The 17078-nt window shown below is 44.2% G+C and overlaps 1 protein-coding gene across 1 annotated transcript in view; it reads left to right on the forward strand.

The window, feature by feature from the left end:
- LOC120941356 (neural-cadherin-like) overlaps positions 1-17078 on the forward strand; it is a 140901-nt gene that overhangs the window by 15993 nt on the left and 107830 nt on the right. Inside the window, exon 2 of the mRNA XM_040354693.1 lies at positions 11935-12129. Coding sequence (XP_040210627.1) covers positions 11935-12129 — 195 coding nt within the window. The remainder of the gene's footprint in view (positions 1-11934; positions 12130-17078) is intronic.

Genomic DNA, 17078 nt, shown 5'->3' on the forward strand with positions numbered 1-17078 from the left:
GTTCTCTATTTTTCCGACGGAAAAAAGTTCCTATTGGAAAATACCCTCATCTGTATGCAATTCTGATGTGCAAAAAAACACGCATGCTCTGAAGCAATTTGGAATCACTGAACTTAAGTTTTCTCGGCTTGTTTTAGTGTTGTACGTCACTGCGTTCTTGACGGGCGGAATTTGGTGTGACCGTGTGTGTGCAACTCAAGTTGGAGACGAAATTCCGGCGAAAAAAAACCCAAGGTTTTCTTGTCGGCATTTCCAATCGTGTGTACGCGGCATTAGGCCTGATTCACACCTACATAGGTTGCAGTTTGCTTATTCCAGGTGAATTTTGCGTTTTTCAATACACATTTTTGATCCATTGAAGTCTATGAAACCAAAAAACAGAAAAAAGTCCCTGGCTCTTTCCATAAAATGCACATATGTGAACTACATCCATAGGAAACCATGTTAAATGTACTGTAGTGTGTTTCTGCAAAACTGAAAACGCACAAAAAAATTATTAGGTGTGAACCAGGCCTTAAACTGCTTTGACCATTTTACCACCACAGTTGCAAATGTTACAGCGGTGGTAGCTTTCTTTGACCCCTAGAGTGTGTGCTCCATTAGCTTCAATGTAGTGCAGGTGAGATATCGGGGATCAAAATCCCACCAATATCTTGGTAAAGAGAACCTGTCTTAAAAATATTATATCGTATAGGGGATTTTTTTGGCGTCTATATGTCATATCAATAAAGTTTTAGTGAACACAGTAAAAATAATTAAGCTACACCCAAGCAAAAAATCATTTTTTAGCCCACCTCACCCACACGTTCACACACACACATTAACAAATGTAAATGCCACTTTCAATACATATGTCACATATCGCCGCACAAGTCAGAGTAAGAGCAATAATTCTAGGGCGAGTATTCATGGTGAACTCTAACCTGATGGCTTTTAATGTGTTTCCTATCGAAAATATAGGAAATCGAAGTTCAATGCCGTTTTGTGGGCACACGCTAATTTAAAGATTGACAGGTTGGGTATCTACTGTACGGTATATATCACATATGTATGCAATATTTTCAAAAGGAAACATGACGTATGAATATGCCAAAGAGTGCTGGATAGAAAGATGGTTCATTCTCAATTCACTAAGGCCCCATTCACACTGAGGAGTATTTCAGGCGTTTTAGCGCTAAAAATAGAGCATAAATAACGCCTGAAATGCTCCTGCCCCAGCATTCTCAATGTGAAAGCCAGAGGGCTTTCACACTGAGACGATGCACTGGCGGGATAAAAAAAATCTCCTGCAAGCAGCATCTTAGGAGCGGTGAGAGGAGCGGTGTGTGTCCTTTTCATTGAAAACAATGGGACACCGCAGTAATACCGCCGGCAATGTGCCTCTGCAGAGGTGCATTGCGGGCGGTGTTAACCTTTTTTCGGCCGCTAGCGGGGGTTAATACGGCACCGATAGCGGCCGAATACCACCGTAATTCCGCGGCAATTCCGACGGTATAGCTATATAGCTATACCGCCACCGCACATACTGACCCAATGTGAAAGGGGCCTTAGGTTCACTTCTTCAGGAAGATAAAAGAGGAATGGTGTATCTGCGTGATATTAGTCTGGGTCAAATATGGTTGTACGCATCTGTTTCTGATACGTAAAACAATCAAATCTAGCAGTATAGGATATATACTATATACACTGAGTATGGATCGCCTTGCAGGGTAAGAATTACTGATCCCTATTTTATTGTTATCAGAACCAACTCTGCTCAATTTAATTTTATTGCCAAAAGTCCTGCTTTTTATTTGGTGTTTTTCTCTGAAGCTGCAATGAGATCTGAGTAAATTGCCAGCTTGGTAATTTCTTGATACCTCTAGATATTATTATATTTTTACATTTGTTACCTCTTTTGTCATTTTTACAGCGACCAGTGCTATAAAAATGCACTGATTACTGTGATAATTACATTGGCAGTGAAGGGTTTAACCACTAGATGGCGCTGTAGGGGTTAAGTGTGCCCTAGTGAGTGTTTCTTACTGTAGGGGGGATGGGCTGTGTGACAGGACACTGATCTCCGCTTCTGATTACACAGAGCGGAGATCAGTGTCATTGTCACTAAGCAGAGCGGGAAGATGCTTGTTTACATTAGCATTTCCCCGCTCTATCTCTGCGTGAGACGATCGCGGGTATCCCCCTGGCGATCGAGTCCGTGGGACCCGCGGTCGGGTTCATGGAGCTCGCGGCAGGCACGTGCGCACACCGCCGCCGGGGCGCGTGTGCACAATGGTGCTTACTTAAAGGGGAAATATATATACATGCTTCTGCCATTGTGTGGACGTATATGTGCGCGCGGCACATAAACTGTATAATGCATAGTGTATCATCTCCATATATCAAAGGAGACCCAATGCACTCAGTAGAAGACCTGGGGCACATGCCATGGTCTAGCATCATCCCTGCATGTTGGCACTGACCACAGATCATTGTGTTTTTTGTAAAAACACCCATATTTAAGCTCTAATTTATTAACAGATAATTCCACACCACATTAAACAGTCTGCAAGTTGGTATACTACACCACGGGAGGGAAATCGTTTCAATGATGAAGTGAAGTGGTTTGAAATGATGTCAGGAATGTCAAATCCCCCCAACCTGGAAGCAATAGAGGCTCTGAAAAAAACTCCTTTGTATACTTATGAACATGAATAAACATCTAGACGTGACTTTGTTCACATTCACTGACTAAGGCTTACATTTAATTATGGCTTCAATGAGGTCCATTGCCAGGAAAATCCACCAAGTGAAATATGGAGAGGCTTTGGTAGCCACTCTGAACAGAAACTCAACCATGCTTAAGGGATTAAACAGTTCTCGAAAATGTCCCATATTAAACTCCTGCATCTGACTAATCCATGGATGGGGTCCTTCTCTGTGCTGAAAAGAAGAGCCCATTTCTAAATGAATGGGAGAAGGGGAAAGGGCTCTTCGGTCCTCATCACTTGGTGACTGCTCAAGCCTTATAAGATTAAACAAGATTTTCCTTGTCCGGTTGCCTTTGTTGGTTCCTTCTCTTCTAGGAGTCACCATATGTCTCTGATGCTTGAGAATCATAAACCTTTAAATAAATCAAATAAAAAAATGTTTATTCTAAAAACACATAGCAGAATCACAGTGATATTGTGCAAGATGTCCTTTGCCATACATTACCCCAAACACTAAAATCTCCTATAATATATATTTAACAAGATATAATGTAATTTTAAAAACACTTTCTATGTTATTAAATCTTCAGCGTTCTTGAAAATAATACCTGGTGATTCTGCCATGATGGTCCTTGTTTGGGCACTTTCAGTATGGAGTTTGAGGAAACATTCATACTCCACTCAAACAGAAACTTCATGGGGTCACCCGTTAGTAGTTGTTGTTTTTTGTGGTGTATTGTTTTTTAACATTCATTTTTTTTTTTTATATATGTATTAAACTATAATTTTTTATCATACTCCATTTGTCATTGTATCAGTACCGAGGTAGTCCAGCATGTCCTCCCTCTAGGTGGTTATATATAAGTTGGGCAGCATCAACAACTGCCTCAATATCTTCACCTGGTCTAGTTTTCCTATTCAAATTGGATGATGGTACTTCCCTTCTATTCAATATTACATGAGGCTATACTCAAAATGTTGTTTAGTTAGTTAAATAGTTAGTCAGGTTGAAAAAAGGCACAAGTCCATCTAGTTCAACTATAAAAATAAATAAAAAATAATATCATACAATCCCATATACACAATCTTTCACCCACAGTTGATCCAGAGGAAGGCGAAAAACCCCAGCAAAGCACGATCCAACTTGCTACAGCAGGGGAGAAAAATCATTCCTGATTCCCAAAGAGGCAATCGGATTTTCCCTGGATCAACATTACCTATAAATGTTAGTACCCAGTTATATTATGTACATTTAGGAAGGAATGCAGGCCTTTCTTAGGCCGGACCGCCGGACCGTTTCCATCGGACATTTTTCCTCCGGATTTTCATCTGATGGCTGTACACACCATCAGATCAAAATCCCCACGGAAAACATCCGCGGTGACGTGTCTGCGCCGTCGCCGCGACGATGACGCGGCGACGTGCACGACGCTGGAAGGTAAATACTTCCACGCATGCGTCGAATCATTCCGACGCATGCAAGGGATGGGGATCGGACGGACTTATCCGGTGAGTCTGTACAGACGACCAGATAAGTCAGAAGGACAGGATTCCAGCGGATAGATTTCTTAGCATGCTAAGAAATTTTTATCCGCTGGAAATCCGTCGGCTGGACAAATGTCCGCCGAAAATTGTCTGCTCGGGCCTACACACGACCGGATCTATCCGCTGGAACTGATCCGCGGATAAATCCCAGCGGATAGATCCGGTCGTGTGTACGGGACCTTAAAGCAGTCTACTGAGCTGGCCAGAACCACCTCTGGAGGGAGTTTATTCCACATTTTCACAGCTCATTAATATGAACAAACCTTTCCATTTTTGGAGATTAAACCTTTTCCCCTCCAGACGTAAAGTGTGCCCCCTTGACCTCTGTGATGACCTTAAAGTGAATAACTCAACACCAAGTTCACTATATGGACCACTTATGTATTGGTACATGTTGATCATATCCCCCCTTTAATTTCCTCTTCTCAAGAGTGAATAGATTTAGTTCCTCTAATCTTTCCTCATAGCTGAGCATCTCCATGTTCCAGATGAGGTCTTGCTAATGATTTGAACAGGGGCAAAATTATATCTCTCTCTCTCTGAAGTCCGTACCTTTCTTAATACAAGAAAGGACTTTGCTTGCTTTGGAAACCTTGGCATTGCATGCTATTATTAAGCTTATGATCTACAAAATAAAAACAGATCCTTCTCCACTATGGATCCCCCAGTTGTACTCCCTCTAGTATGTATGATGCATGCATATTCTTAGCCCCCAATTGCATAAATTTACATTTATCTACCTTAAACCTCTGCCACATAGTTGCCCAATTACACAGTGCTGTCACGTACCTGGGTGAAGTCTGAAGTGACGAGGTTGCAGCAGGTTGCAGGGACGAAGTCGCAGGTACCCAGGAAGTTGAGCGGAGCCAAACAGGAGACAGGAGCTCGGTCACATGCAAAGCCGGGTTCAGCAACGAGCGGGCAGCAAGACACAAAATCATCAGGCAGAAAACAGGGTCACGTGGGAAGCCGAGATCAGGAACCGAGAGTCAGAGGTGAAGCGAGTCCAATAGCAAAGTCAAGGAAGCCGAGGTTCAGTAACTGGGATCAGGAGCACAGGAACAGGCACAGGATACAGGGACCGGAACCGATGAGATCCGTCAGCACTAGGCTGGGGTCAGTGCACCCTTTAAATAAGCTATCTGGCGCCAAGGGACACGCAGGTGCGCTCCCGCGCACGTGCACGCTCTTGCGAATTTGCGGGGACAGCTCTAATAGTTCTCTTACAAGTGCATTGAGGTCGGCTTGTAAATTTAGTCATCGTTAGGCATAGTTTGGTGTCATCTGCAAAGACAGAAATTTTACTTTTAATCCCAGACCCAATATCATTTATAAATATATTAAAAAGTAAGGGTCCCAGCACTGAACCTTGGGGTACACCACTGATAACCACTGATTTAGAATAAGAACCATTAACCACTACTCACTTAATTCTGTGTTGTTAGCCAGTTTTCTATCCATTTACAAACTGATATTTCCAATCCTGTAGACTTTACCTTACACATGAGCCGTGTGTGCGGAACTGTATCGAACGCTTTTGCAAAATCCAAGTATATCACGTCCACAGCCACGCCTCTGTCCAGGGTTTTACTTACCTCTTCATAAAAATAAATCAGGTTTGTCTGACAACTTCTGTCTTTCGTGAACCCATGCCGTCTGTTGCTTATACTTTTGCCGACAGTTCTTATAATAAGGTATAACTATTTGTATTAATAAATATTTGTTGATTCTGTTACAATGTAATGGCAAACAGTAAGCCGAGCATGTAAATTATCACAAGAATGTTTCAACACATCCCTTTTCCACGTAAGTGATTGATTGCTGTTCATAAAACTAGAGCAATGTGCCTTCATACATGACCAGTCACTGCTAATCCAGGCACAATAGCGATGGTCTTACTTGTGTGGTCCAGGTAAGCTCATTGTGGATAGGTTTTTGTCCAGGAAGTGGGTTTGTATTGCTCATTTTGTTCATCAAGCTTGATCAAAGGATCCGGAAGGGATTTTCCAGCTAGTGGGATAAAGCATGATGTTTGGTTGCATGTCCTGGTAATTTTCCTGTTATGGTTGTAGAAATGGCAGCTTTATGGTATTTATGGCAGTAATAGACACACAGAAATGCCAAATCTTTTAGATGTCAGTGCTGTCAATGTTGTTCTAAACATCCAGAAAAATTACTGTCCATGTCGGCAGCCAGAAAGAATAGAGAAGGTTTTACTCCTTCAAGAAATTAAAGACGTAAATTCAAAAAAACGCAGCAAAAGGCTGATTGATAATATTTAAAACAATACATACAAAAAGATTATAAACAATGTGCATCAAACAATTATGAGCACAACCCCCTATTGTAGTATATCTCATCCACAATATATATACATATAAAAACACATTAAGTTTCAAGAAAAGGGCTAAAAACGAATACTGCTCATTAAATCTATAACAATCAACTGATTAGAATGACACAGAGAATTTGCAGTTATGAGTTGTGGAGGGACTACAATCTCTTGACATGTTTCACGGGCATGCTTCCTCAGGAAGGTGGATTCCAGAGAAAATGCTTAAATATTTTTTCTTACAGATATGCATGCTGATGTGAATTTTACATCTTTTACAGGGGGGCAGCCATCCGAAATTTTAAGGACCGCTTACAGAGCTTTAGGCCTGGGCCCCACCAGGTCTGTCCATCAACATTCACCAGGGCCCGCCCACTGACCGTCTCACCAAAGCCGTCCACTGGCCATTTCCACATCCTCCTCCTTCTCCATCTCATGTCCTCTTCCTCCTCCTCCAGTCCTATCGCCCTAATTCCATGTTCTCTTCCTCCAGTTCTGTCTCCTGTGTCCCATGTCCTCTTTCTCCTTTAGTCCCATCTTCTCCATCTTATGTTCTTTACCTCCTCCAGTCCCATCTCCTGCATCCCATGTCCTCTTACTCCTCCTCCAGTCCTATCGCCCTAATTCCATGTTCTCTTCCTCCAGTCCTGTCTCCTGCATCCCATGTCCTCTTCCTCCTTTAGTCCCATCTTCTCCATCTTATGTTCTTTACCTCCTCCAGTCCCATCTCCTGCATCCCATGTCCTCTTCCTCCCCCATTCCCATCTCCCCATATCCTCCTTTCCATGTGCTCTTACAGTCCCATCTCCTCCATTCCATTTCCTCCTCCCCATTCAGTCCCATCTCCCCATCCCACCTCCTTCTTCTCCTGCAGTCCCATCTTCTCCATCCTATGTCCTCTTTCTCCAGTCCAATCTCCCCCATCCCATGTCCCCCTCCTCCATTTCCATCTCCTTCTCTCCTCCATCCTATATCCTTCTCTTCCAGTCCCATCACTTCTATCCCATGTCCTCCTCCAGTCCCATCTCTATCCCATGTCATCCTTCTCCAGTCCCATCTCCTCTATCTCCTGTCCTCCTCCAGCCTCATGTTCTCCATCCCATGTCCTCCTCCCATCCCATTTCCTCCACCAACAGGAGGGTAGCAGTGGGACAGGTGGGGGAAAGCTAGACAGTTGAGGTGGGGGGCAGTGTTAAAATCAAAACCTTGCATCTCTATGTGAATATTACCTCAATTGTTAAATGAAATTGTAAAGCTGATAACCCCAAGTGTGAAAATAATAAATAATGTTACAACAAATTAACACAATGAAGTACTAAATAATTCATAAAGTGCAAAAATGCTGTGGAATCAAAAAAGTGCAGAGAATATTTTCAAAAAAAGTTCATATGTGCCATTCTTAATTCTTCAATGTGAAGTATCATTTATACCATCAGCACCAATTTCATTTCCACCCAGTGTGCTGTACTGGAATACCACTCACCAGATAACCATGACCTCTATAACTAAAAAGAAAGTCATACATGGCCTGATAAATGAGTTTCTTTATGATTCTTCATACAGTATATTGCCCACACCTGTCATGGATCCACAGTACCACTGCTCCACTCCGCTATGTCACCATAAATTGGAGAAAGAGCTAATACCATTAAACACTAATAGTGTGATACAATTTATTTAATAATCTTTAAAAACATGTAAAAGCTGCTTACATAATAAAGTGCCCTCCCCGACACTGAGTTTGTCCACTTGCTGTGTTGACTAGAATCACTGCCCTTCTGCTAAATCTATGGAGCCGGCATGAGATCCACTTGCCAATTACTGAGAACTGGAAGATCATGACCAAAAGTTACGCCTCAGCTTATGTAGGTTTCCTGATGACATTATTTGACGAAACGTACGTCGAAGTGTAACTTCCAGTCAGCGCCCCCTCACTTCATTTTAAATATTTCTGTAAACTCTCTAATGTGCATGTACTAAATATAGACAAGCCCCAGTGGGTTAAACAAAAAAAACCCCTCCCCTGCTGTGCTATTGTGTTCTGACGGGGATGGCCAGCTGCCATTGGCTGAGAGCGCTGATCGAGAACCGGTCGGCAGATTGTTTTCGATCATGACCCTTTGACAGAAGCCGGCTGAACGGTCGACTTCTGTCAGACCGGTTGCCATACACAGCTGCCAAATGTCAGCCAATTTCAATTGAACCAGCCGATGCTGCCTAATATTTGGCCCGTGTGTATTAGGCTTTAGTTTTTCACCATAGTGACCTTAAGGAAAATTTGAAGGAGCATGATGGAAATTTTTTCTCGAATGAACACAATTTCTAACAGTGAATGTGGTTTTTATTTGAGAAATTACATTTATTCCAATACGGAATGTTAAAAACAAATACAGCTTTTAAATACTTTCGTATGGCATTTGTTGAGTCATGTACTGAGAATTTGTATGAATGTTTGTTCAAAAATCTTCTAGTAGATGACCAGTTTTACTCCACAAAATTCCTCAAAGATCAAGAAAATCTTATCATTCTCCTAGCATGTCCTTACCTTACCATCTGTTTAAGGGTCATGACCAAAAACGGCCTGCCGACTGGCTCCCTATCAGTACTCTCAGCCAATGGCTGAGAGAATTTGTACGAACATTCGTTCAAAAATCTACTAGTATATGACCAGCTTAACTCCACAAAATGCTTCAAGGATCAAGAAAACCTTACCATTCTTCTAGCATGTCCTTACCTTACCATCTGTCTAAGGGCTATGATCGAAAACGGCCTGCTGACCGGCTCCCGATCACTACTCTCAGCCAAGGGCTGAGAGCGGTGACCCGAGTATTCTGGAGGGGGGCTGTCCCTCTGTCAGAATACAATAGAACAGCGGGGGAGATCGGTGTACTAACAGCAGCTTGTTAGTACAGCGACTTCAACCTGAGCTGGAATTTTTCCCATTACTTCGTTAAACAAAAAAAACTGTTAGTATGTATGACTTAACATCAATTTATCCTCAGTAACCACTGGAAAATTTAACAGATTTTGTTAAAATTAAACATTTAAAATTTTAATTTCACTAGTGTATGGCCAGGTTTAGATCTTTGCTCTTCCTGTATTGTAATCTGGTCAATAGCAATGTTTCCTGAGGCTGATAGCTGAAAAGTCAAACTCAAAAGCACAACAAGCCACATGATTGGGTTAGAAGAGTAGCAAGTAGAAGGGTAGCTGCTTTTTTGAACTGAGAGCGAGCTGTGGTGGCTTAAGCCTCAAACACAGGTCCCACTTTTTTTGAAAGGTACATAAACTTGAAATGGATTCCTTACCCTCTAGTCTTTTTGAACCTTCTTACACCAGAGGAACGCTTGAAATAATGTTCAGGTCTTGGGGAATTTCTTGTAGGCTGTAGGGGCCAAGGTGGTAGGCACCCCAAAGGGAAAACACGGCACACACAGCGGTTGAAATTGCAGGAAGTGTATTATCAAAAATGTTCCAACACACAGTAACCGAGTCTATGTAATGGCTTAGACAGGTTATATAGTACTTGCAGAGTGATGCACAGAGACAGGCAAAGGAAAAAATGCCACTTATATTAGTGGGTAGTGGGCATAGGTGTGTGCAGCCTAATGCTTTAGGATGTGCACCCTTAAGCTCAAACACACATGCATGTGTATGTATCTACATATACATGCCCCTGGCACATTGATCTCCCTGCTGGCACAGTGAAAGAGAAGAGCATAAACACTTCTCTTATGGCAAAACCGGTAAGAAGGAGATCTTTCCCATGTTCCTGTTGCTACACAGAGCGATAACACTAATGCACATTCGGTGATTAGGGTGTGCCTGGGCACACCAGGCACACCCTGTGCGCACGCCTATGGTAGTGGGAAGAATGTTACAGTGGTGATAAGAATGCCACCCTACAGACAGCTAAAAAGTCCATTGGTGTCATGCAGCTGGCTATGCCAAGTGGTGTTGACCCCGGAAAAATGCAGTCACCATCAAATTTTTGATTAAACAGCCACAGCTCAAGGAATACCTGTTAACTTCTGACGGAGCCCTAGGATTCCACAGAACCCTAGTTGACATGGCTTTTCTAAGATCGTGTTCATATCCTTTACTTAAGATATATACTGTTAGGTGGATTCAGAAAGACTTAGGCCGGCGTATCAGTAGATACGCCGGCCTAAGTCTGAATCTGCGCCGACGCAAATTTAAGCGTGTTCTGGTAACCAGATACGCTTAAATTAGGCTAAGATACAAGCGGCGTAAGTATCTTACACCGTCGTATCTTAAAGTGTAATTTTTAGGCTGGCCGCTAGGTGGCGCTTTCATTGCGTTCGGCGTAGAATATGTAAATCACTAGATACGCCGATTCATGAACGTACGCCCGGCCGACACAGTACAGATACGCCGTTTACGGAAGGCATTTTCAGGCGTATAGTTATTCCATCAAATAGCTGGACTAGTAATGTTAAGTATAGCCGTCGTTCCCGCGTCGAAATTTGAAAATTTTACGTCGTTTGCGTAAGTCGTTCGTGAATAGGGCTGGATGTAATTTACGTCCACGTCGAAACCAATACGTCCGTGCGGCGTACTTAGCCGCAATGCACACTGGGATATGTACACGGGCGGCGCATGCGCCGTTCTTAAAAAACGTCAATCACGTCAGGTCACACTTCATATACATACAACACGCCCCCCACATCCTCATTTGAATTAAGCGCGCTTACGCCGGCCCCATTTACGCTACGCCGCCGTAACTTAGCAGGCAAGTACTTTGTGAATACAGTACTTGCCTTGCTAACTTACGGCGGCCTAGTGTAAATAGCTATGATTAAGCATTGACACTCAATGCGAAATGCGTCAGCTGTTTATCCCACTGTGTGCTGATACCTGTAGTGCATTTTTTCCTGTACCCAATAAAGGGCACGTCTTTTTTCAAAGTCCTGGAGTGCGGCTGTCCATATCCTTATTGTTTTTGCACGATACACTACGCCGCTGCAAAGATGCGGCGGGCTTTCTGAATCTAGCTATGTATGTTTATATAAAGTGTTCAGTTTTTGGTGAAAGGCCCCAAGTCTCATAATTCCCCCAATTTAGTTAATTCCATTTTTAGATTTAATAGACAATCCTAGATTTAGAGGTGCCATTTTAATCATTTTTTAATTTCTTTCAATAATTTTCAATCTCATGCTGTAAAATAGAAGTGTTGCCTGAACCTCCCAAGTTGGGCCATAAAGTAGAAGGTTCAAAACAATTTAAAAAAAAAGCACTCTCCCTTGTGGTTGTGGTTGGTATTTATTTTAGTATTTTTTTTATAATTGTTCTTTTATTGCTTTGGCGATGACAAAAACCCATAACTTCTGGCTCTTGTATTTGCAGACAGCGACTGGTATTTGTGCCACATAACCATTATTGTGCCCAGAGAGGAGAGTTTGGAGTGGACGATGTACCCCTTCCCTTACCTTGCTTGTGTAGATCCTGAAGCACCAAAAGGCACTTTTGTGTACCAGCTTTTAGCCCATTACTACAACGATGAGAGCTCAGGTGGTGGGATATCATATTACATTATGGAAGGTAAGTAATGTCTCCATATAATATAATGCATGGACTGGATTGTTCTTGAGAAGATATTAAATCCTAATTCCAGACAAATCTTTTTTTTTTTTTTCGTTTTTGGGATGATTAGGGAAGGGTTAGAAATTTGCTTGCTGTTTCTGTAGCCAATGCAGAGATCAAAAAAAAAATTCAGGTGCATTATGCTTACCTGGACAAGCTCACCTGTTGGGAAGCATTCAAGCTATACCTGCAGGGCATATTTACATCGGAAATGAATGCTGATAAAATAACAACTACATTAAGTGAACGCCAAGGTGGACCAGCAGGTGCTGGAAAATGTTTTGAACCCCAATGCTTTGACACATGATGCATGAATGACTGCTCAGGATGTTCTGAAGCACCCTTCTGTCTTATCCTCAGAGAAGAAACGATTATCTAGTAAACTGGCTTACTATGAGGAGGGAGAGAAAGCTGATCAACTGCTAGCTAGAACCGCTCAATTCCAACAATCTTCAAATAACATTGAATCGTTCATTAATTCTGAAGGACGAATAGTGAATTCACCTTCCTGATACTGCGGCAACTGGTTCGTTTTTTTATAAGACCTATATATTTCCGAAACCCCCCGCTCTGAGGATTCCTAAAGTGGAACTAAATATTCTTGTTCAATATTAACGGTTTTTAATCCTTATGCTAGCCTTAGTAAATAGATAGGAAGGTATATTATATTTAATTATTTTAAACTTGTTTTATTTTTACATTTCTTCAGTTGCTTTCTGGTTTCTGGCCTAGGCCAAAAGTATGTCTACATACCAGGAGGCTTCATGGGCATTTTTTTTTCTTTCATCTTTTTTAGACTCTTTTTAAGACTTGTCCTGTCATTTTCATGGGATGAGGACAGAGGGACAGGGTGGGAGGGGGACAAGGTGGGATGAGCACAGGGGGACAGGGTGGGATGAGCACAGGGGGACAGGGTGGGATGAGCACAGGGGGACAGGGTGGGGTGAGCACAGGGTGGGATGGGGACAGGGTGGGATGAGCACAGGGTGGGATGAGCACAGGGTGGGATGGGGACAGGTTGGGATGAGCACAGGGTGGGATGGGGACAGGGGGACAGGGTGGGGTGAGCACAGGGTGGGATGGGGACAGGGTGGGATGAGCACAGGGTGGGATGGGGACAGGGTGGGATGAGCACAGGGTAGGATGGGGACAGGGTGGGATGAGCACAGGGTGGGATGGGGACAGGGTGGGATGAGCACAGGGTGGGATGGGGACAGGGTGGGATGAGGACAGGGTGGGATGGGGACAGGGTGGGATGAGGACAGGGTGGGATGGGAACAGGGTGGGATGGGGACAGGGTGGGAAGGGGACAGGGTGGGATGGGGACAGGGTGGGATGAGGACAGGGTGGGATGGGGACAGGGTGGGATGAGGACAGGGTGGGATGGGGACAGGGTGGGGTGAGCACAGGGTGGGATGGGGACAGGGTGGGATGGGGACAGGGTGGGAAGGGGACAGGGTGGGAAGGGGACAGGGTGGGATGGGGACAGGGTGGGATGAGCACAGGGTGGGATGGGCACAGGGGAACAGAGCATCTTAATTTGGGGGGGTAGAGGGTGGTATGGGGATATGTGCTGGGGAGTGATTTGAGAGGGAAGATGATATGTGCTAGTGGGGGGGGGGAAATCGCCCCCCCCCCCACACACACACTAGCACATATCATCTTCCCTCTCAAATCAGTCCCCAGCACATATCACCTTACCACCCTCTCCTCTCCCATCACTTCAATAGTTCACCTCGAATCTGCTTAAGGGGGGCCCCTTACCTCCTGCTTACTGTGCAGCACTCGTGTCTCTCCTCGGCTCCTCCTCCTGGCTGTGTACACATTGAGCCATGAGGGGGGGAGGAGCCGAAGTGTGACTGTGTAATGTATTGCAGTCAGTGGAGAGAGAGGGACGGCTGCACTGTCCCCGATGACCGCGCCACTTTGCGGGGGGCGGAGAAACGCCCCCCCCCCCCCGCGAGCCCCCCTCCTCGGAGAGCCGCACAGCTGAATCCTGGAGTTCAGTGCAACTGCACGCTTCGGCACTGAACTCCAGGATTCAGCTGTGCGGCTCTCCGTGGGGGAGGAGGGGGGCTCGCGGGGAGCCTGTGAACATAGCAGCAGGCAGACAGGCGAGCCAGCTTGGGGGCCCCCCTCTAGCTCGGGGCCCCAAGCAATTGCTTGCCTTGCCTGTCCTGTTGCAACGGGCCTTAGTGTAGGTACATTTTGACTTGGCTGGCAGCCAAGCCTGGGTTGAATCTGGGTCAGGGATAAGTGAATCAGGGGAAGCTGGATCACTCATCAGGCAGCACCTCTGGTACCTTCCCCTACTTGCTGGAACCTTGGAGAAGCTTCCAGAAGAATAGGAGAGAGGCTAGGAGGATCTGCCTGGAGTATTGAGGTCGCCAGCAAATGGGCTGGAAGGGAGTGGGCACCTCTTAAAGACTCTGAGTCATGCCAGCAAGGTGCAGTCGGGTGAAAGCTGGATGAGCACAGGGTGGGATGGGGACAGGGGGACAGGGTGGCGATAGAGTGCTGAGGAGGCTGTCGGTGGCCCTAATCTGGGGGGTGTGACCTAGAGCCTGGGCTCAGGTCCTGGAGGGATCCATTTAGGAAACAACTAATCAATTAATCGACAACTAATCAATTATGAAATTAATCGATTACAATTTTCATAATCGATTAATCGGCCAGTAACATAATAGGGTTAACAAAAACTACAATTAGCCCTTTATAGTAGAAAAAAGCAAATCGCTACTGTAAATATTACTTTCACTGTCCCACAGTAAAAAAATTAACCCCTTACAGTAGCGATTCTTTGCTCTTTTTGAACTTATTTTTGTTTTTTTAACCCCATTCTGTTACTAAACATCTCAGGCCTGGGTTCACACCTCTGTTTTTTGGTGCTTTTTGCAGAAACACACTACAGTTAATTTACATGTTTTCCTATGGGACACGTTCACATCCATGATTTCTTTTCAGCTGCTGCGTATTTGGAAAGGGCAAAGACTTTTTAATGCAAAACGGTGCTATTTTGTTTTTTTTGGTTCAATATACTTCAATGGAGAAGCTGCAGAAAAGCATGTAATGTGTTTTTGCAGCAATTTGTGCTTTGTAATCTGCCCAACAACAAATTGGCACAAAAAAAAAAAAAAAGCAACATTTTTTTTAAGGCTATTATCCGATTAATCGAATAATCGAAACAATAATCAGCCAACTAATCGATTATGAAAATAATTGTTAGTTGCAGCCCTAGATCCATTTACAACACATGGAGGAGTCCTGTCCTGGATGCACAGGAGCAGGTGTGAGCAGGGCCGATCCTCCCTATAGGCTCACTATGCAAGCCGCTTAGGGCCCCGCAAAGCTACGAAGGGCCCCCCAAATTACTAGAGGCCCCGCCTGGTGAGAAGTCATTTTTGGCCCCTCACCCCACTTCTCAACTCGCTGGCTGCATGGGAGGTAAGAAGTCAGCACCCCCCGCTTCTCACTTTAATGATGTAAGATGTCATTTCTGACAGACAGCAGAACACCGCCTCCCCTCGCTTCTCAACTATAATCTTAAACGTGACATGTCACTGTCGGCAGCCCCCCCACAACACACCCCACCTCCCCCACTTCTCAACTTTAATGTGACATGTCATTTTGCTTAGGGCCCCAGGGAGGTCAGGATTGGCACTGGGTGTGAGGACAGGGGAAGAGAGTCAGCACATCCAGGAGATCTCCAGGGAGAAGACCGCCGGTGGCTGTTAAGTGTGCAGTCTGGGAGGACTGTGGGAAGTAGCCGGGTGGGCTGGTGAAGGGGGCAGCTGCAGTCAGACGGACTGGCAGTGCCTGAAGAGTTAGTGCTGGGATCAGTAGCCACAAGGATGTAGCTGGACACTGGACTTATTCTCTACACATCAAAAGGGCCCACGGTCCCTGCCTGTAAAGGGCTTTGCTTAATCTGACTAAGTGTTCTTTGTTAGATCTACAAAAAGTGTCCCAGTTGGTTCTGTGTTTAATGCAAGCAAGTGAGTGCTGTAGGAAGAGAAGTGTATATAGCTGTACATAGGAAGAGTTGTCCCTAAAGAGTTCTAAAGTCAAGTGGGCATCCAATAATCTCCCTAATCCCTAGTCAAGTTTTATGCCCTCAATAAAGTACAAAAACTAAGTGCTGGACTGTTCACTAAATCTAAGTGTGCCTGTGAAAAAAGGGTGTGCCGGGCTGTGCAGGGTGGGGGATCCAAATTCACCAGCGGCTCTTATGGGGAGTGTGCTACACATACCTTCCTTCCTGAATGCCTGAGCTAAGGCCAGATTGATTCCAGTAAGTAAATTCTACATGAATCAACTGCCCTTACTCAAGATGGCTGCAGTTAGTAATGATAGGTTGTAGTTTTTCAAAGCGATTTCTCAACAAAATAAAGTATGGAGACATGGATGAATGGGTGAGCTTTTGAATATTGCTAATAAAAAAAATTGGTGTTTTTAGTTTGTGGCGCTCAGACACAGTTTAGTTTTGCTTTTACTCAATATATGCATGGCCTCAATCTGCCTTCACTATCCAAAGAACACCAAACATAGACCTCCCCAATATTCTAGAGGAAGTGCATACAGTGCTCAGTTCGTTTACTAATTATAAAGCCCCAGGAGATGATGAAATACCCATAGAAGTGTATAAACGATATGCAGGTCGTATACTGCTGCAATTCCTGGAAGTATTCAATGATACTTTGCAACAGAAATGCCTTCCACGTTCTTTGACAAGAGCCATTATCATTTAGTTGTTTAAACCGGGTATGGACCCCACATCATACAGACCTATCATATTGGACTGGGTTCTGGTGACCAGATTATATAAGATAATAACTTCAGTGATACATCCTGACCAAGTGGGCTTTATACCTCAAAATTCTATAACTATTAACCTTTGTAGAATATTT

The sequence above is a fragment of the Rana temporaria genome, chromosome 5, assembly GCF_905171775.1.
Source record: "Rana temporaria chromosome 5, aRanTem1.1, whole genome shotgun sequence".
Taxonomy (NCBI): Eukaryota; Metazoa; Chordata; class Amphibia; order Anura; family Ranidae; genus Rana; species Rana temporaria.